We start from the raw sequence: 22,500 nt of genomic DNA, 5'->3' as shown, positions 1-22,500 counted from the left end.
GACACTGTTGGAGGTCAGGACGACAAATACTATGCTGTAGTAGTAGTAATAATAATAATAATGATGATGATGGTTAAACCTTTGAGCTCAATGGTTAGAGGCCCTAATGGATACATCCAGATGTTGTGCTCTACTGTGCTATTCAGCTATGGCCCTGGATGGCCAGATCTCTTGGTAGAAGTGCTGCCACCCCACATGATTCACTGTGAGACGCCCCATAGCAGGCCAGGCCAGAGGTTAGTTTCTCTGGTCCCTCTGGTCCTCCTACAAGGTGTCTGCTGCACTCCGACCTTGACTAGGTAACCTGAAAAGATGGCTGAACTTTTGAGTAGCATTCATCTGAACCTTGAGTAGCAAAGCGTTGACAAAGCGTCTTTGCTAACGACGATAGCAACGTGCTTCGTAAGAGTGACTCAACTCTCTCTCGACAGCGACGCTCACCACTAAATCCAAGGGAATGGAAAGACGGTCTTAAGACAGTCTTAAGAGAGTTAGCAACGACAAGAATCGAGAAACGAACCCCTGAGTAGCACACACAGCCCTGTGTGTGTTGGAGCCCCCTTAATAGCCAAATCTCTGGGCAGCATTGCTGTAGTTTGCCGCCCCTGATGACTCATTGTGAATGGCCCCATGCCAGGCAAGGCCATGGGTTAGTTTCTCTCTCTGGTGTCTCGGTGGCCCTTCTCTCTCTCTCTCTCTCTCTCTCTCTCTCTCTCTCTCTCTCTCTCTCTCTCTCTCTCTCTCTCTCTCTCTCTCTCTCTCTCTCACTCTCTCTCTCATGCCAGGGGTTGGTTTCTCCCTCTGGTGTCTCTGTGTCCCTCCACTCTCTCCCTCTCGCCCCTCTGCTACCCCCACCCCCCTTTCTTGCTCTCATGCCAGGCCAGGGGTTGGTTTATCTCTCTGCTGCCCTCCTTGGAGGCGGCCGGCCACACTGGAATGCAACTCATCGACCGATAAGACAAAGCCCATTAGAAACAGGACACCCACCCACCCACCACCCGCACAACCTCCCGGCTTCCCAACCTCCCTCCCGCCTTCTCCCTCACTCTCTCACTCACTCAGTACAGCACGACCTTGACCAAAGCTGGGAAAGGGATTTTGTGTGTGTGCGTGTGCGTGTGCGTGTGCGCGTGCGTGTTTGTGTGTTTGTGTGTGTGTGCATGCGTGTGTGCGTGTGCATGCATGCATAAGTGTGTGTGTATGTGTGTGCATGTGCGTGTGTGTCTGAATGTGTGTGTGTGTGTGTGTGTGTGTGTGTGTGTGTGTGTGTGTGTGTGTGTGTGTGTGTGTGTGTGTGTGTGTATGTGTGTGTGTGCGTGTAGAGGTGACATAAATAGCTGTCTGCAAGCGAGATCGGACGATGCTTCCGGAAAAGAGCAGGCTGTACCCAAACAGCTCCCCTCCTCGCAGCAACACTCCGTCGGGTCCTTATGGCAAAAACAAGTTTATAGTGTCAATAAGGCTATTTTGGACACCATTACAGCGGCCTTCACATATGTGTAACATGCCACAAATCAATACAGACCAATCCAAAAGTGTGGACCTTCAAACTACTGAAAATAGACATCACTACGACAGAAAAATAAGTTTCGATTAGACTATTCTGGGCGCCATTACATTGGCTTTACATAGTACATGTAAGTAACATGCCTCAGATACTGTAGATCATCAATACAAGCCAGAGGGTACAGCCTGCAATTGTGGACCCTTTAACGTACTGAAACTTAAAGGGCATTCAGAGATTACAAAAAGTCTATTTTTGGCCCCATACTGTGGCCCTCGCATATGTAACATGCCACAGATCGATACAAGTCAATACCAGTCTAAAAGCGTGAACCCATTCAGTTACTGAAAAATTGTACAGTGAAAGGCACTTAGGCAAATATTTTGGGCCTAAATGCCGTGACCTTTACATACTGCATGTAAGGTGGCATGTCTCAGATCAATGCAAAGTAGAGCATCCGGCCTGAAAGTGTGGACCCTTTAAAAAGCACCAAAATAAAATTCTTACTGGCACAGCACTCAAAAATAAGTTGCAACAAGGCTATTTTGGGCCCCCGTTTCCACGTTCAGATAATGTGCAAGATGTCAGAGGTCAATACAATCCACACAGCCTAAGAGTTTGGGCCATGATTTACTGAACATATTCTTTGCCGGATTTCTGGTAACAAGGCCAAAGCCCACCAGGACACCAGCCCCTGACGCAATGGATTTTTAAAAATTATTATTATTATAATAGTAATATTAAAATATTATTATTAAACAACTTAACAACCTCAAATAACACTACGCATTACACTAACATTACACTCCCAACCCCTACCCCCACCCCCCAAGAAGGAACATTTTCATGGACTGGAGCTCTTACATCTGGCAAGGCTAGGCTAGGCTAAACATATCCTGATCCTTTGCATCAACATCCGTCCATCACTTTTTTAGCCCAGTGGCTCTTTAAAACCATAACCTCCTCCCTGGTGTCTGTAATTAGCATGGCTGTGGACGGAGGGCAAAACAATCTCCAGTTAGCTGTTAATTAACTTTCGTCACAGTAATTAAAATTGTTTATTCAAGTATCCGCAATGAAGGTCACATCTGTCACAGGAGGATGTCATCCAACAGAAAAAAATGGTCTTTGTATGCGACCTGCTATATTGTTTGGGGGGGCCGGGGGAGTAACTGCCCCTGGCATAAGTGGGGTAGTAGCCCCTTAATGCACGCCGTACCTCCTGAGGCACGTGGTAATAGACATTGAAAGTTAACTACTATAGTACTACACTACTATGACAGTGCACAGGGCCTTTAGTAATACATAACGACTTGGTCATTGCCATTCTGGTAACAGCTTATTTATAATGCCGTGTCTTAAGGGGTTAAATGCAATTTCATTGTGTGTAGTGTGCACTTGTGTGCTGTGCAGTGCTATGTCTCAATAACAATGAGAGCTTCCCAGGTGGGCTTTCATTGTCGTTATTGAACATGGGGACTCCCAGTTTAGTCTTACACTTACAAACAAAACATGTGTATTCACATTCAGCTGATAGATGCCTTTTTCCTTACTCTCTCATGATGCTCTATGATTACCCTCACCTGGAGACACTGTGTGTGTGTGTGTGTGTGTGTGTGTGTGTGTGTGTGTGTGTGTGTGTGTGTGTGTGTGTGTGTGTGTGTGTGTGTGTGTGTGTGTGTGTGTGTGTGTGTGTGTGTGTGTGTGTGTGTGTGTGTGTGTGTGGCAAAACAACTGTGTGTGTGGGTGGGTGGGTGTTTTTGTGCGTGTGTCTGGGTGTGTGTGTGTCTGTATGTGTGTCTGTGTGTTTCATAAGTGTGTGCTTATGTGATTGTGCACGCATGCCTGTGGCCTACCTACTAACCCACCTGTTTAATGTATTACATAGGCATCAGCATTTTGCACGGGAACTGTGTGTGTGTGCGCGTGTGGTGTGCGTGTGGTGTGCGTGTGTGCGTGTGCGTGTGTGTGTGTGTGTGTGTGTGTGTGTGTGTGTGTGTGTGTGTGTGTGTGTGTGTGTGTGTGTGTGTGTGTGTGTGTGTGTACAGTAGCTGCTATTACACTCTCCATTAGGCGCCTGAAGGAGCAGAGCAGAGCAGAGCTGTTTCTCTACTTTCACACCATCAACGCTATAAATGCCCTGCCAGAGACGCAATGGATAGGAGCAATACCACACACACACACACACACACACACACACACACACACACACACACACACACACACACACACACACACACACACACACACACACACACACACACACACACACACACACACACACACACACAGATGTGTGCACGCACACACACACACTCAAACTCAGACATGCTCACACATGCATACACACACACACACACACTGTTCAACTGTTCAACCATATCATACCTCATTACCATAAAATTAACTGTTTAACTTATATATACATGCAGGCATACATGCTGCACGCACACAAGTATGCACACACGCATGCACGGGCACACACACACACACACATTCCCATTTTTTCTTTTCATTTCATGTTTCCTCTTTCATCTCAGCTGTGGTAAATTCCATGACCTCATTTCAAGATGCATCTTCCTCACAACTACCCTCCCTTTCCTCCACTCTCTCTCTCTCTCTCATGCTCTTCTCCTCTCTCTAGTTCCCCCTCCCTCTCTCTCTCACACACACTCTCTCTCTCACACTATCTCTCACTCTCACTCTCTCTCACTCTCTCTTCCCCTCATTCCCCTTTCTGTATCTCTTCCCCCTCTCTGTACCCCTCCTCCATCTCATCCATGTAACATAAGTGTGGCTACTTGCATGTTTAATGACACTGGATAGCACCAAGATAATGGCAGAGTGGCTATGTGTGGGGGTGTGTAGGGATGGAAGTGGTGGGTATGGGGGGGAGTAGGTGACCCTGGCCATCCCCATGTGAGTCCCAACCACTCCCCCCAGGTCCTAGAGAGAGTGGAGTAGCAGGAGATAGGGGACTACAGGCTACAGCATTGAAGATGGATGGAGTGGAGGGGAACCTCATCTACCCTCAAGCAGTGAATGAGTGCAAACAACCAGGGCAAGGAAGAGGTGAAGGAGGAGAAAGGAGTAGGTGGAGGAGAAGAAAACGGAGCAGGAGGAGGAGCAGGAGGAGGAGGAGGAGGAGGAGGAGGTCAGGTAGTGCCCGAGGAGATTGAGGAGGAAGAGGAGAATCTGGAGGATGAGGATGGGCCTCAGTTGGCTAAGGTGCGGTGACATTGCACCAGGGACTGGGGTTTGATTCTGACACTGGGTTGTTTCCTGGTCCCTCCCCATCTCTCTCTCCCCACACTTGTTTCCTGTCTCTCTNTCTCTCTCTCATTATCCTACCTAAGTAATGAATAGGGCTGGGAATTGATCCAAATGTCCTGGATCGATTCGATTCCGATCCAGAAGGCAATGATCCGATTCGATCCACGATCCGATTCGATTCGATTCGATATCGATCTTTTGTATTGCTGGGCTGTCACTTTAACCCATTTATGCCTAGAATTCTAAGACCGGTTATAAAAACCTAAATAGCCTTTGATGCCCACACAAACATGAAATACCTTGGTATGTGAGAAAGTGGTAAGTGGTAAACTTTGGAAGAGAGCTACAGGATGTGGTTGAGAAAATAGCGCCTAAAATGATCCACAAAGTTGTGAATCGATATTGCCCTTTTCGAACGTGAATCGATATTGGATCGCGGTTCTGTATTTTGAACCCAGCCCTAATAATGAAGCTATGCAAATCTTGAAAGAAAATCACAGGACGAGGAGAAGTAAGAGGAAGAAAAGAAGAGGAAACATGAGGATGATGATTATGATGAGGAAGAAGGGAAGAAGAGGTATTGGGAAGGCTGAGAGGAGATGAAATGCAAAAAGAAGAATGCAGAGGGTAAAGGAGAGGAGAAAGGGGAGGATGTAGGGAATGGATGAGGATACTTGACTCCACCAGGTTTTCTTCACAGACTGGGGAGAAAGAGGAGAGGGAATTTTATGAAGAGAAGTAGTGAAATATGGTGGAGGACAAGAGGATGAAGAGTGCGATGAAGAGAAGTAAGAGGGGGATGGAGGTGTAGGTCTCTTTCAGACACAATCTGCCTACTTCAGACCTCAGTGCGTACCCCACAAATCACCCTGGTCTGGTTTCTGTTTTTCAGTGGAAACTTTTGTTCCCTATATGTGGCTAAATCACGCACACACACACACACGCACACACGCACACACACACACACACACACACACACACACACACAGAGAGAGAGAGAGAGAGAGAGAGAGAGAGAGAGAGAGAGAGAGAGAGAGAGAGAGAGAGAGAGAAAGAGAGAGAGAGAGACTCTGCGAGGCACCAGCCAGGATGTCCTTCCCTCTCTGTGGCCACAAGTCCTCCGTCAGCAGAGATGGATATCCAGCTACCCCACCCATAAATAACACCACCATTGATCCCTGCCTTCCCTTCCCTTCCCGATGTGTGTGTGTGTGTGTGTGTGTGTGTGTGTGTGTGTGTGTGTGTGTGTGTGTGTGTGTGTGTGTGTGTGTGTGTGTGTGTGTGTGTGTGTGTGTGTGTGTGTGTGTGTGTGTGTGTGTGTGTGTGTGTGTGTGTGTGTGTGTGTGTGTGTGTGTGTGTGTGTGCTCGCGCGTTTGTGCATGCGTGTGTGCAATACTCTGTGTGTGTGCAATACTCTGTGTGTGTGTGTGTGTGTGTGTGTGTGTGTGTGTGTGTGTGTGTGTGTGTGTGTGTGTGTGTGTGTGTGTGTGTGTGTGTGTGTGTGTGTGTGTGTGTGTGTGTTACCAACAGAGAGAAAGGCTTATACAGAGACTGTGTGTGTGCGTGCGTGCATGTGTGCCTTTTTGTCTCTTTGTCTCCAGTGTTCACTCTCCTCCTTTATTTACTGTTCCCTCCATTCATCTCTCCTCTCGTTTCTATCCCATCCCTCTTTTCTGTCACCTTCTACCTGCAGCATCTGCTGCTGTTTTTGTTCTTTTTCTCTCTCCCTCTCTAGCCCTCTATCTGCATCTCTGCCTATTGTTTATTTTTGCCCTCTGATACCCAGTTTTCTGCCCTTTCTGTCTCTTTCTCTCTCACTGTGTCTCTCTATTTCTCCCCCCTCTCTTTCTCTCTCCCTTTCTCTCCCCCTCCCTTTCACTCTCTCTAACTCCCTCTCTCACTCCTTCGCTCTCTTTTTCTCTCTCTCTCCCACTCTCTCTCTCTCTCTCGCTCCCTCTCTCTCTCTCTCTCTCTCTCTCTCTCTCTCTCTCTCTCTCTCTCTCTCTCTCTCTCTCTCTCTCTCTCTCTCTCTCTATCTCTCTCTCTCTCTGCTGTGAAGTTTGTTTTTCACTCCTCTGTTTTTGCTCTTGGCACCAGCCACCTCTCCGTGTCTTATACAAGGTGTGACGCGCACCCAGAGTTATGTATGTGTTGTCGTCATGGTGACTATGTGACGGTGTGACTGTGTCCTCGCCGTACCACCTGCCCCTCCCTCCCCAAAATACACAAACACACACGTATGCAGACACACATGCACACACACGCACACGCAGACGCATGCATACTGACATACACACACATGCGAACACACACATGCGTACACACTTACACAGACACACACACACACAACCACACACACACAGCAAAGCGTCTCACATTTCATATCGACACACATCACTTCCCATTTTTCCTGTGTCCTGTGTCCGTCGCCCGCGTTTTGCACTTAACAAAATGGTTTACTGTGTCATTTCATGAACTCATAACAGGGCAACTCGTAACAGGGGGTTAACCGCACATCCGAATGCACTTTGCGGCCCACCCTACGTTATAACCACAAGCATTCATGTTTGTGAAAACTAGGTGGTCAATATGTCCTTCACCTGAGACATTTGACAGACAGTTTTGACTTGGATAGTTTGCAGAAAAGGCAGGTTGTTGGAGTGTCATTTACATCAGCAGTTAATGGGGCTGAGGCTCCATTGTGTTGCGCCTCAGACCCGGGTTCGATTCCAACCCAAGGTCATTTCCCGTCTCTCCCACACTCATGTACTGTCACTATCCTTACCGTCCTGTCAAAAAAAGAAGGCATAAAATCCCAAATCAAGTCTAATATTATAATTTAAAACTAGAAATGCACCCAGAGAGTGCAGACCTCTGCCAAGGAAGCTGTTTGATTGAGCATTTGAGCCCCTATTTTTTCAAGTCTTTCTGTCCAGTTTTTGTGGAGTTAGAAATTGGAATGTCAAAATTCATCCTATTCTGCAATGGTGAGGAATCATTTTTTTTATAAATGCCTGGATCCGGAAATATCCGTGCATAACTTTTTGAGTTATCCTGCTGACAAACAGACAGACAGACAGACATAACCTCCTTGGCAGAGGTAAAAAGCAATTCTGACCTAGGGTGACTAAAAAAGAAAAGTGACTTAGTGTTGCTTTAAGCACGCAGTGATGACCTTTTGTCTTCATGATTTGTTTTTGTCCAGTTATGGCCGGAGGGTTTTAACAGTGATGTGCTTGTGTTTGTCTTTCCCTAGGAGACAGACCCAGACTTCAACCACTGTGCTGTGTGTATCGAAGGCTACCAGCTCAACGACGTGGTCCGCATTCTCCCTTGCAAGTAAGTGTTGTGTGTGTGGGATGGCTGTGAGTGTGTTTATGCGTGTGGGCATACGTGCATGTGTGCACAGTATATGTGCCCCAATACATGTGATCCATCTCTATGGAAGAGACTGAAGTTGCTGTGCCCTTGTAATGCCCAAGAGAGACATGTTTACGGGTACACTTGGACACTCAGGGACACACATACTCACTCTCTCTCTCTCTCTCTCTCTCTCTCTCTCTCTCTCTCTCTCTCTCTCTCTCTCTCTCTCTCTCTCTCTCTCAAACGCAAACACACTGAAATACCCACATACATACAGAATGCGTGCGCACACACTCGCCCATCTGACCTCCCTTGACTTTCCCCGGGAGTGGAGTGAGTGGCTGGAGAGTGTGCTGTCACTTTGATTCCCTGACAGCATCTCACCACTGGACCTAAAACACACACAAGCTGACAAGCACAAACACACACGCACACACACTCACACACACAAACACACGCACGCACACACACACACACACACACACACACACACACACACACACACACACACACACACACACACGCACACAGACGCACGCACGCACACACACACGCATACAGACACACACACACACACAGACACACTGACACACACTGTCTCGGTCACAGTTAAGACCAGCACGAGGCATGCTGGAGGCACTTAGCAGCAGAAAACACACACACACACACACATGCACACATACACACACACACACACACACACACACACACACACACACACACACACACACACACACACACACACACACACACACACACACACACACACACACACAGTCAATATAGACAAGAGTCGCTGCCACCCTCTTTCTTTCAGCTCCATCATTAGCACATTTCACTCCCTACAGCAACATCCACTGCCAACACTGCTCACTGGCTGCAGCGTCCAAGTGAACGGGAAAGCTGACCGGGACAGGGCAAAGGGGTCAGTTGTCCGAGGCCCAGGGAAAGTGGGGCCCACAATTGGGTCCCTATTACATCCTTGTGTATTTAACACTGTTAGAGTTGGTCCTACACTCTTGAAATTATGAACTAACGCTGCAAAACAGGGAAGCTGACAGGGGTGACAAAGGGGTCAATTGTCCCTGGCCCAGGGAAAGGCCCACAATTGGGTTTTATTTTTATTTTATTTATTTTATTAAAGGATCCCCATTAGCTTATGCCGTAGCAGTTCGCTAGTCTTCCTGGGGTCCTAACATTTCATCACATTGTTATGTATTGAGTGAGACGGGGGGGCTTTCAGATGACTTCGTCCTGGCCCTGCAAGTCAATACTATAGGACTCGCCAGAGGAGATGCATTTGAAAGACAGAGGAGGAATTGTAAACACGGATACAGGCACTTACGAGATGCACAACACGCAGGCACACAGTCACATGTAGAACACATCGAGAATAGATGCAAGGTCATACATATGGTTATACACACACACGCACACACACACACACACACACACACACACACACACACACACACACACACACACACACACACACACACACACACACACACACACACACACACACACACACACACACACACACACACACACACACAGACAAGCTCCATCATTACCACCAGCTCTGCTGTTCATTCGCCTCCGGCTATGTAGAGAAGAGAATGCAGTTGAAGAACAGAGATGCCTGTCTGCGTGTGCCTGCATGTGTGCCTGCGTGTGTGCCCATGTGTCTGTGTGTGTGTGTGTGTGCCTGCATGTGTGCCCATGTGTCTGTGTGTGCCTGCATGTGTGCCTGCGTGTGTGCCCATGTGTCTGCGTGTGTGCGTGTGTGCCTGCTTGTGTGCGTGTGTGCCTGCATGTGTGCCTGCGTGTGTGCCCATGTGTCTGCGTGCAATTTTTAAAGAGAGTTCAACCCACATAATGGACTGAATGATGCCCCAAGGTAGCTCTGCAGTGAATGTAGCACGCACCCATTTCTGAGAGACACAGAGAGAGAGAGAGAGAGAGAGAGAGAGAGAGAGAGAGAGAGAGAGCGAGAGAGAGAGAATTTTGAAAAGTGAGTGAAAATAAAAGAGGAGAAGAGGGTGAAAAGAGGCTACAGAAAAAGAAGGAGAGTGAAACGGAGAAAGGCAGAGAGAGGGAGAGGTGAAAAGGGACGAGTGTGGTGTTTGTGTACGTGTTGGAGTGTAAATGTGTGTGTGTGTGTGTGTGTGTGTGTGTGTGTGTGTGTGTGTGTGTGTGTGTGTGTGTGTGTGTGTGTGTGTGTGTGTGTGTGTGTGTGTGTGTGTGTGTGTGTGTGTGTGTGTGTGTGTGTGTGTGTTTGCTATGGGTCTCCTGGAGCAGGCCGGTAGCATGGGGGCAGGACTAAAAATAGAGTCTAAACAAGCGTGCGCGCGCGCACACACACACATACACACACACACACACTGACACTGATTTATGGTTGAAGACGAGCCGTGTTTCCTAAACAAGCCCTCAGGTTTCAAGGAAGCACATCCACAAACACCTTAGCCCCATGATGAACCCCCACATACCCACAGAGACATGCACAAAACCTCATACACACATTAACAGGCATCCACGTCCACACATGCAAACACACTCACTGACACACACACACACACACACACACACACACACACACACACACACACACACACACACACACACACACACACACACACACACACACACACACACACACACACACACACACATCCTTGAGGGTCACTCCCTCCTTTGCTCCAAGTCTTGTGCCGTAGAATGGTGGTGACTGCTGAGGTCACTCAAGACACATGCACGCACACACACATGCAAACACACACACACACACACACACACACACACACACACACACACACACACACACACACACACACACACACACACACACACACACACACACACACACACACACACACACTCTATGTCACTCATCCCACTCTCAGGGTGACATGTCAGAATCAGAAGAAGCTGAGGGAGTGTGTGTGTGCATGATTGTATGCGTGTGTGCATGTGTGTATGTATTTGCACTTGTCAAGGCATATTCTTCAGGCTGCCGCGAACATATTCCCCCACCTTTGTCTACTACTATTCCTGTCTTTTCTTTTCTTCTCCCTCCTCTCCCTTTTCCTTTCTTCTCTGTTCCTCTTCTCTTCTTTTCTCCCATTGTCCTGCCAAGACACCCTTTGGCAAACAACACTATAATGTATGCAAATGTGTGATTTATTGAGATGGGCATTCTTGGCTGCTATGCCTGTGGTGTCCAAATCTACTGTATATTTGGACATATGAAATGGATGAGGGTATAAAAGAGAAAGTAAAGAGACGGATGAGGAAAACAGAAAAAGACAAATGAGTTGAAGGCTACCTCCATCTCTGTCATGCCTGATGGATTGACACAGGCACTACAGTTGTCTCCTGTATAGGTGCCCATGCCAAACTAATGCCATGCATTTATACATATTGAAATAGATGACAAAAAAGAAGGAGAAAAAAGAGGTGGATAAGGGGGAAAAAGGAAAAGAAAAAGATGATGGATGGCAAAACGAAAAGGAGATGGATGACAAAAATGAAAGAAGAATGGCTGCTACGTCTCCTTGTCATGTAGCCTATGAGTGATTGACAGGGGCATGTTTTGCTGTATTAGTGCTAAGACTTATTCATGAATGTATACATATTCAGTAGATGCCGGGAAAAGAAAAAACGTGAAAAAAGATGAATGGCAGAACGGACAAGAGGAAGACGTGATGCTTGTGTCCCTGACATGCCTGATGGATTGGCATGGACATTCCTGTATAACAGCCAAAACCAGACTCCTCTAGAGAGGCATGTATACACATGAAGCAAAACATGAATAGAAAAAGGGAAAAAATGTATAGATGTCTGAAAAGAAAAGAATAAAGGGATGGACGACAAAAAGGAAGAAAAAAAAGAAATGGATAGCCAGACGAAAGGGGAGAAGAGATGGATGACAAAAAGAAAAGGAAGAAAAAAAGAGTTGATGGCTGACTCTGTCCCTGCTCTGTTGTCCCCTCACCCATTTCTCTTTCGTTCTTTCCTTCTGGGCCCTGGCAGGTCATTTTTATCTCCCCCTCTCGCTCCCTCTCTCTTCCTCTGCCGTCTGTATTTTTTGCTGATTTTTTGCAATTCAATCTTTCGAGGTACTGTATGACTGCATCTGCAAATGACAATACCGCATACCCCCCTCTCTCTCTCTCTCTCTCTCTCTCTCTCTCTCTCTCTCTCTCTCTCTCTCTCTCTCTCTCTCTCTCTCCCTCTCCCTCTCCCTTACTCATTCTGTCCATATAATATATTTTTCTCTGTATTTTCTTCTTCCTTTCTCTCTCTCTCTCTCGCTTATTCTCTCTTCTTTATCTCACTTCCTCTATCACTCCTTCCTCTCCACCTCCATCCTTTGTCGCTCTCCTCTGTCCCTCCTTGTTCCTCCATTCCTTCTCCACCTGTTCTCCCTCTTGTTCCCCCCCCCCCCCTCTCTCTCTCTCTCTCTCTCTCTCTCTCTCTCTCTCTCTCTCTCTCTCTCTCTCTTTCTCTCTTTCTCTCTCTTTCTCTCTCTCCCTCTCTCCCTCTGTGCTCTATCCCCCCTTTTTCCCTCTAATGCATTTTTGACCCTTCACTGCCCAGAGCACAGGGACACAGAGACGAAAGCACAGTGGCAGTGTAATCTGTGGATGGGTCCTAATTGCATTGGGCTGCCTGGATATCTACTGCTGCTGCTGCTGCTGCTGTTGCTGGGCAGGGTCACAAGCATTCAACTGGCCTCTTCTTCTTTTTCCTCGCTCTCTTTCTCTTTCTCCTCTGTTTCATCCTCTTCTCTTCTCTTCTCTTCTCTTCTCTTCTCTTCTCTTCTCTTCTCTTCTCTTCTCTTCTCTTCTCTTCTCTTCTCTTCCCTTTGTGTCTCTTCTCTTCTCTTCTCTTCTCTTCTCTTCTCTTCTCTTCTCTTCGCTTCTCTCCTCTTCTTCCCTCTTCTCTTCTCTTCTTCCCTCTTCTCTTCTCTTCTCTTCTCTTCTCTTCTCTTCTCTTCTCTTCTCTTCTCTTCTCTTCTCTTCTCTTCTCAGCAGCAGAGGCCACAATTACCCACAGCAATCGCCATCTACCCTGCCTGTCAACTCAGTGCCGTGACACACTGTGTGACTCAGGAAGAGGCCACCGTGCCTGGCCTGATATCTCTCCATGTAACACAGGCACATGGGACAGGATGTGCATTGCAGGCTTACAAGTGAGGGGGACCAGGCAGCAATCTGGGATGAACAGACCAGGGTGTATGGCTGCTTGTATGGGTGATTGAGCCAGCATATAATTGCATCGTACTGCCTCCACGTCCACACACCCCTCACCACCTCACAAATGGCGCACACACGCACGTACGCAAGTACAGTACGCACGCACGCACGCACGCACGCACGCGCGCACGCACACACACACACACACACACACACACACACACACACACACACACGCACACACGCACACACTAACCTCTATAACATTCTCCACACCCCCTGCTGCCTCATAATGTGACTGTGGGTCTTAATCCAGTCATGCTCTGGTAGCGCTGGATGAAAAACACCCCGCGGGGGACAGAATGAGCCGTGGACGGAGCCCATTGCAGTTTGGCTCCATTCTGTTGTTGTTGTTGTTGTTGACACCAGCAGGCACATGACGTGAGATGACAGATAAAAATTAAAACTATAAGGGAAGTAATGGGAGTATATAGTACAAACCCCAACTCCGGTGAAGTTGGGACGTTTGGTAAACAGTGAATAAAATCAAAATGCTATCATTTTCAAAACATTCAATCTATTCATTAGATGGAGAATAGTGAAAAGACAACATATTAAGTGTTAAAACCGAGAAAAAATATTGTTTTGGGGGACATATGTACTCATTTCTAATTTGATAAATCCAACACGTCTCAAAAGAGTTGGGACGGGGACAATAAATGGCAGCAAATGTCGAGGAAGACTAAAAACAAAACAAAAGACAACACTTAACAGTTAAATACATTAACCGATGAGATGATTTTATATAAAAAACAGTGTTAATTCCTATCTTGGACATGATTTCACCAGCTTAAATGGTGGGTGTATTCCTTGTCATGTTTTGCAATGTTTTCCTTTCTGTAGTGCTTACAGTGTGACAGGTCTTGACCAAAAGCCCACCATTTTATCACCTGCTGGTCCTTATGATGGAGCCAAACTGTTAAAACATAGTAGAGAATGCAATTTGACCTTACTATGTGGCAGTAATCGAAGATCTCCCTTCAAAATATAATGCATGAGTGGCTTTTCATGCTGTTTAAAACCCATTTATACCATTCAGCACTGTATTTAACTCTACAGATGAGTGAGAACATCTTAACCAATGCACTACTGCAACCGCATGCCATCATGGAGGCTGACTTTTGAAGTTAGCACTAACACAAGTTGGATGGTCCATTTTCACTGTAGCACAGGATGTGCAATGCTCTATTGTTGTCAAAAAGAATGGACTTCTACAACTTCTGCTGACTTCTGTAAGCAAAGGACAGTTTCCCTAACCTGACTCTCGCGCAGATGGATTGTCATCCATCTGGAATTATGGTGGAAACCTTGCTGTTCTAGCCCGTGGGTGTATTCAAAAAAAGCTCGAACGTGATTGGAGAAATTAGGTAACAGTGACGTACTACTTCAACCAATCACATCGAAACGGGCCGTGACGTAGTTGTCTGCGACGCGCGATAGAAGCCACAACAGAGCAGTTAGCATGTTGACAGTAGTTCCAGTCCAGCTAGGTGGCGTTTGAACGGCAAGCCGCCTGTGGTATGCCACCTGTGTCCGACATCTGACCACTGACGGTTACAAAATACACAAGGCATCGGTGGATTTTGGTTGGCAATCCGACATAGTGCACGAATACTCTGTCTGCACTGTCCAAACAGCGGCATGCTACCAGCCCCTAGCACCAATGGAGGAGGACCGCCTACTTGTTAGACTACCTCTGCGCCTACTCATTTGGTGCCATCGTTTGCATCAGATAAATCACAACAAAGATATGGTAAGTTAGATGTCTTGAAATGGCTATATTTTCTTTTAGTGAACACATCATGGGCATGGGTTTGTCAGTTTCTGACGGGGTGATAAATATTGCAGACAAAATGGACGTCTGCTTGCCTGTACAACCAATGTGACATGTGTTGATGAATAAAACTTAATCAAGTATGTGTATTTCGCTGAAAATGATTACCGATAAAATGTTATTCCGACAAAATTGCCAGCCAGCATTAACTACTCCCGGTGTGCACGATTAACTCCGGGTCCGATTAACTTGGATGGCATGATGAAGAGCTGTTCACGTCAGACGAGACAGGATGGGGCGTTTCTATTATACACTTTAGAAACTGCATTACGGTTCGACGAGACGAGCATGCCGTCGCACTTTTTCCGTTGTTATTGTGCGCGATTGTATTCTCAAACACTTCAGCTGTGGTCAATTCAAATAGTCGATTCTTGAGTGTGCTAAGCACTTCGAGAAGTTGTAGGTGACCATCCATGTTGATCGGACGACGAAGTTAATCGTGCTCACCGTCATAAGCTGGGACACACACACACACACACACACACACACACACACACTGTGCCATTGTGAATTGATCTATGGTGATTTTTTTTTTCTCTCTCTCTCTCCATTATTAGGTGACCCAAGACCCACGGTTATATAAGGTATGTCTGATTTATTACATCCATTGGTAGGGCAGAGGCAAAGAGTACATTACTGAAGCAAGCAAAGCCGTATTGTTAAGGGGTGTAAAACCCATTTGTGTAAACAATTAGTTTTTTTTCATCAGGGTGGGAATGTGAAATGACTGAGAACCTTATTATCAAGGTAAATAGGACCCTTGTTGACCTCACCTGTACCTGTGGCCTTGGAAGGTGTCCAATGTTACATGTTTGAATTCTTAGTAAGAGTAACTGAAAAGTATATGTGCTGTCCTGCACCCCTATCCACCTAAACCTACATTAATTTCTACATTAAGAGACTGTACTCCTCCTCATAACATTACAGTTGACAGACTGAAGTGAAGTGATGTTCAAGGGCAGTAATGCAACATGTGGGTGGAAAATACTCTGTACACAGAGTAGGTAGCCTACCCTGTTGTTAATGAACTTTAAGTCACCTAGAAATATTTTAAAAGGTGTTGCAATCAATTCCCGTGTTATTTTTGTTCAAAACCTTGTATGTAGCCACAATTGTCACACATAACCTTCTGAAATGTTTGTCTAATATACTTCTTATACTTCCTTTCCCTGTGTCTGACGCCAGGAGGTGTATGAAGAAACGACAGCATAGAGGACCCAGCACATCCCCTCACAGATTCCATGCCTTTCAAAATATCAGAACAAGATGTCAAGGCATTTTCCTTAAAGAACTTACAACATTTCAGGAGTGTGTCACCTATCACCTATCACCAAGAACGCTACATTTTGTAAGCTATGTTTCCTGCATTGCCAGTAACCAATATTTAAAAGAAAAAAGAATGTGTATATATAAATTGATATCTTATTTGTCATTATTTACACTTTCATTACTGTACATTGAGAAAAAAAATAGACAGTGTTTTCTTTTCACAATAAAATTGTATTTACATTTGTTCCAATTACTTGTGTACACCATTATTTACACCATTTGTTGTTCAATATTCGATATTGTGACAAGATTCCACTTCTTTGTTCCCAATGGATGATGGTTAGATTCTGAACTAATGCTGTGTTACATGTTCCATTATGTCTATGAATCTGTCATGAGGGAGAGTCAGTCACAAAAAGCCTCACTCACAACCAGTAGCATGAAGTACCTTAAAACCATAGGTTATTTGTAACTGATGTCAAATGTAAGGACTGTGGTTGACTGCTGCCTCATTGGGCTTTGTATAATGAAAGTGGCACGTCTGGTATTTAAGTACACATATTCTGTACAGCTGTCAGCAGACCCTGATAACATTTCCAACTTTTCAGTAACGTCTAGATCTTGGTGGGGTAGTGTAGTGTAGATTCTATACGCATGTGGTTGTACAGGCGAATTTTGAAACCGGCTCAACACAGAAGACCAAAGAAATGGAATTGTGGTAGGTGCAACACGTATGACCTGGCTGGCTCCAAACTTGTGGTGCACATGCCCTGTGTGCCAGCCATTACTGAACTCACTGTCTTGTCTACCTAGAGTGTTCATTTGATGTTCATTTGATTTGTACATGTGTAGCAGCTGGATGACCCGGTCTGTGATGACAATCCCAGCAGACGCTGCCAATGCCATGACGTGCCTACCTGAAAACGACACACATAATGTTTAAAATAGAATCTGACAACAAGGCAAACTGTAATTCTAAAGACTCTATAGGCCTAGTATCTGCATTTTAATTCATACCTATTTAAGGCTCAGACCTGAACAGCAGTAGGCTACTATTACTTAGTTTTAAATTTACTGCTGACAGAAAGGGAGAGTTGGGGTCCTTGCCAGTAGCTGGTGAGTGACAGGCCTCACAGCCTGTTTTTATTCCAGTACCCTCTTGTGTTAATTCTGTTTCCACGCGAAGTGGGTCTCTTAACCATGCAAAATCTGTGATTAGTTTAGTCTTTACCATCGAAACAGGTTAACAACTAGGGCAAGAAGTGAAAAGGGGAAGCCCACAGACCTATATCAATATGTATAGATCTGTGGGGAAGCCATCGTGGTGAGTTTGAAGTCAGAATGTCGTCGTGAAATAAACATTCCATCTCTCACATGCCGACGTTTTGGGACATGCTGCATTGACAGCGATCACGGGGGATAGTACATTTAATTTAACACGAGCTTAGCATAAACAAATTGGTCTGAATGTGCTTGGCATAATATTATGATCAACAGCACTCAGTCACCATAGCATGCGAGGTCTGGAAATGAGGCTTGTGCATTCACAGTTGTAGCCTACCATGTCAGTCAGTTTCACACACATCAAAAACACGTTAGAAACAACCAAGAGGTTTTCACTCACCATTTATATGTGGCATAGACCTCTCGACTAAAATCCCCACTTAAAGTTGGTCTTGTAAACAGTTGAGGACTGAACATCGCTGCGCTGTAGACCTGCTCATTCTCCTTCAGTGGATCATTGGAAGAAGAGCGAGAACGTTCTTGCCACCAACTAATTCCTTGTTTTATGTTCCTCTTTCAAAGAATGAATGCTTGGTAGTTTTGATAACACTTGAAATCGCTGAGTTCATACAGTATGCAGGCCGCAGTTGTTGTGTTAGCCACTGACTGTGGGGTGTGCTAGCAGCACTACAGTGTTGTCGCGCAAGATGCTACGTCATACCCGTCAACACCTCACTCCACGATGATTGGATCTAGGCATAGAGGCGGGCTCATTGACATTATCCAATGGTCGGGGCACGTTTATTTTCTTCTCGAGGACTTCGGGCTCGACAAGGCTGAACCAGACCCCTGTGCGAGCTCACGAAGTGTAACGAAGATGCACGAAGCACTAGGGGTCTCGCGAGAGCCAGGCTACAGTTTCCCATGTCTTCTGGGTCTATTTCAAGTGAGCTCAGGTGCTTAGGAGAATGTTACACCCCTGTATCATTTGCACGCATTAAGCATTCTTAATATGGTCAATTTTCAATAGCTCTAATTCCTGGAGTGCTAGAGTGAGACTACAGCCAATATATATTTCATGATGTCATGAACCTATACAATGATTTTAGTAACAAAAATATGTCTTATATACACTCAATCGTGGTAAATCAAAGGGAATTCAAAAATGTATGTAATAACTATGGTAATTATTCCCTTTGCATCTTTAATTCTGAGTGACTCAGCCTCTCTGTGATGATCTTATACCTGGACACCTATATTGTCCGTTAGTACAATTCATTTTGAAATGTTCTTCTTTGTTGTTTTATCTTATTTGGATGTTTACTAAATTTCACTGATCCCCGTCCCAACTTATTTGAGACGTGTTGCATTTATCAAATTAGAAATGAGTACATATGTCCCCCAAAACAATATTTTTTTCTCGGTTTTAACACTTAATATGTTGTCTTTTCACTATTCTCCATCTAATGAATAGATTGAATGTTTTGAAAATGATAGCATTTTGATTTTATTCACTGTTTACCAAACGTCCCAACTTCACTGGAGTTGGGGTTTGTAATTATTATTATTTCAAATAAAATGTATTATTACAGTAGGCCAGCCCAGTGAATTAGAAGGCATAGTTAATGCAGATACAGTATTATATTGCTGTTATACTCTTACTATACTTACTACTCTTACTCTTATACTGTATATTATATTATTATTGTTAATGTAGGCAATTATTATTATGCTACTGTTGGCACCATTTACACTGTTTAGTGAGTAGGAATGTGAAATAAAGCTACTGAGGAGAGATGTGTCGTCTGTAAATGGCCTCTCTAGATGTGTATCTGGAGAGGGTGATTAAATGGGTATTCAAGGCACTTATCTGCAGAGGAGGAGATCAGAGAGAGAAAGAGAGAGAGGCAGGAAGAGAGAGAGAAAGAGAGAGAGAGAGCAAGAGAGAAAAAGGAGAATTAATGATAGAAGATAACAAGAGGTTTATTAAGCAAAAAGAGTGGAAGAACATTTTGCAGTCTCAGAGGAGGGTTTTTAGCTTTAACGAAGATGATGACTTAATTTAGCAGAGAGGGATGGAATTGGAGCAAGAATGAACAAAAGGAAACTGCCCCCCGGTAGTCCAGTCACAAGACGGAAGCACAAGACTCCCGGTGCTAGACGAGGGAGGCATTTTGGAGGAAATAAACAGGCAGACGGTTATTTGGGGGGAAACGACTTCAAAACATAAACATGGGAGTTGTACTCAAGTCGACCTTTCTTATCACATGGGAACACCCAGTGTCTGCACGCCAACAGGCCCTGTATATCTGACAATCCGTCTGCCCGTACCCACACACCCCCACAGCTCATGCACAAACACACGCACGCACGCACGCACGCACACTTCCAGACATACACTTACAGACAGACACACAGACATACACACACACACGCACAAACACACACACACACACACACACACACACACACACACACACACACACACACACACACACACACACACACACACACACACACAGACCTGAACCTACCCCACCCCTCTCTTCGATCCTTACCACCCAAATCGCCCGTCTCCCTGCCTCATGGGTGCACCCCATCGGGCCTCCCACCCACAATCGATAGGCAGCAGAGTAAGTAATGGCAGCACACTTGACCCTGCAGGCTGCAGCCATTCAATTTGTGTCTTCCTGCATTACCCCCTGACTTGCTAATCCCCCCCACAATCACCTACTATCTACACACCTCCTCAACAACGTCCCACCTCCTCTTCACTGCCCTTACCCACCCCCCAACACACACACACACACACACACACACACACACACACACACACACACACACACACACACACACACACACACACACACACACACACACACACACACACACACACACCTACCATCCACACACCTCCTCTTCACTGCTGCCTGCCCTCACTGCCCACCCCCCTCAACCGCACAGCCACTAGGTACCTAGTGAACAGCAGCTGATCATCTGCCTCTATATTGTCTGGTTGGCGTGCCTCCTTGAAAAGCACCCTCATATTGTGTGTGGTTAAAGCTGACTTTTTTTCATGTTTTATCTTGTCATCTGCTGGGGGCTTTAACCTGCGTTATCCTACTCCATCATAATGTGTGTGCACATCCCATCGGATTTGGTCAGGTGCAGGATAGTAGTAGAATAGAGTAACTTTATTGATCCATGGGGGATGGATATGATGAAATCTCAAAAGAAGAACATTTCACGTAACGCTCCTGTGCTTTATTAGAAAAGCAGCATGTTGACCATGTTTGGTCTTCTTCCCCGGACAAGTGGATAGAACTGAAGCATTGTCGCGGATATTGAATTTTTCTTTTGGAGAGTTGTGATGGAAGCAAACAGCTCTGCATCTTTGTGGAACTTAAAAGACATATCATTTCTTATCTGCGAAACCTACTCAGTTCTGGTCTTTGAGAATTCACTCACACAACTGAAATGGAGATTTGCTGACTCATCTTGTCCACAAAACGTGCATTTTCCTGTTGAAAAATCCTGTGGGTTATGTTAGGCATCGGGCAACGGCAGCTAGTATCAACACGATAGGCTCATATATTATTCTCAATGACTAATCACACCTGCCATTGCTGACGATTCAAATTCCCTCCACGAAAACTTGGGCCCTTTCCCACGGACATTAAGCAACACAAACAACATCCATTATTAGCATTGCCCAACAACATTAGTCAAGTTAGCCCATTGATCATCATCTGAGTGTGCATGTTTCCACAAAAAATTCGATGCAAATGGAACTTGGCATTGAGACACCCAATCCCAAGATAACATTATGCTTCTCAAAGATGTATAGTAAAAATTAACATTTCATAATGTTAACGGAATAATCATTTTCACTTGTGGAGTTGTATATGCGCACGTAGAGGATTTTTACCCTCAGACTACTCTGTCTTAATAACGACCCGATGCCATCCGCCTCTTGTCTGTCTGGGCCAGTGTCTTGTGTGTCTCGTTAGGTATATTTCATGTCCTCTTTAAGTGCCATTGGGCTGTAAACACTCTCATCATTAATTCATAAAGCTCTTGTTTGTGTGCTGGCTAGGGAAGCAAATAAAGCTGGATGCAGACTGCATGGGATGGGCCGGGACAGTGGGCGAGCTGGACAAGGATGTTTACACTCTTATACGCTAAATATTACTGTACATACATTACACTACACATAGTAGAAGCTTTTAATGCAAAATATAAAGGACATACTCAACTAGAAATACTGTATGAAGGACAATATAAAGTATAAAACTAGACAAATGTTCAATCATACTGTAGATATTACTGGACATTACACTACATTTAGCCAGTGCGTTTGATGCAAAGTACCAATGACTTCGGAGGAGGACATTGCTAGAAAATGTTTAGAGGAATGCACAGTACCCTGACAAAACAATGGTTGGTGCAAGGAGTTTTAGATGAGTTAGTCTGCTACACTGCCCAGTCAAGCTCTGTGTGTCTTTCTCACTTCTCACTCTCACTCTTTCTTCTCTTTCAACTTCTGTCACTTCTTGTCAGTCATTGTAACTCTGCCTTTTCACTTCTCTCACCCGCCAGTGTTTTCACACCTCTTCAAGAGAAACTAGACAAGGATGTCTTAAATGAAGTCTTCGTCTCTGAGTAAAGGCCTCTCTCCATCTTTCTCTCTCTCTCTCTCTCTCTCTCTCTCTCTCTCTCTATTTGTCTCATACCCTGTAGCCAAGTAAGTGAAAAAAGTAGCATTCCTCCAG

The 22,500-nt window shown here is 45.3% G+C and overlaps 1 protein-coding gene across 1 annotated transcript in view; it reads left to right on the top strand.

The window, feature by feature from the left end:
* The window catches only part of rnf130 (ring finger protein 130), a 115,151-nt gene that overhangs the window by 76,121 nt on the left and 16,530 nt on the right, over window positions 1-22,500 (top strand). Inside the window, exon 6 of the mRNA XM_063189758.1 lies at window positions 8,034-8,116. Within this exon, the coding sequence (XP_063045828.1) occupies window positions 8,034-8,116 (83 nt within the window). The remainder of the gene's footprint in view (window positions 1-8,033; window positions 8,117-22,500) is intronic.

This window comes from Engraulis encrasicolus, chromosome 23 (assembly GCF_034702125.1).
Source record: "Engraulis encrasicolus isolate BLACKSEA-1 chromosome 23, IST_EnEncr_1.0, whole genome shotgun sequence".
Lineage (NCBI taxonomy): Eukaryota > Metazoa > Chordata > Actinopteri > Clupeiformes > Engraulidae > Engraulis > Engraulis encrasicolus.
Note: the sequence above shows the minus strand (reverse complement) of the source record. Positions and strands in the feature narration are given on the sequence as shown.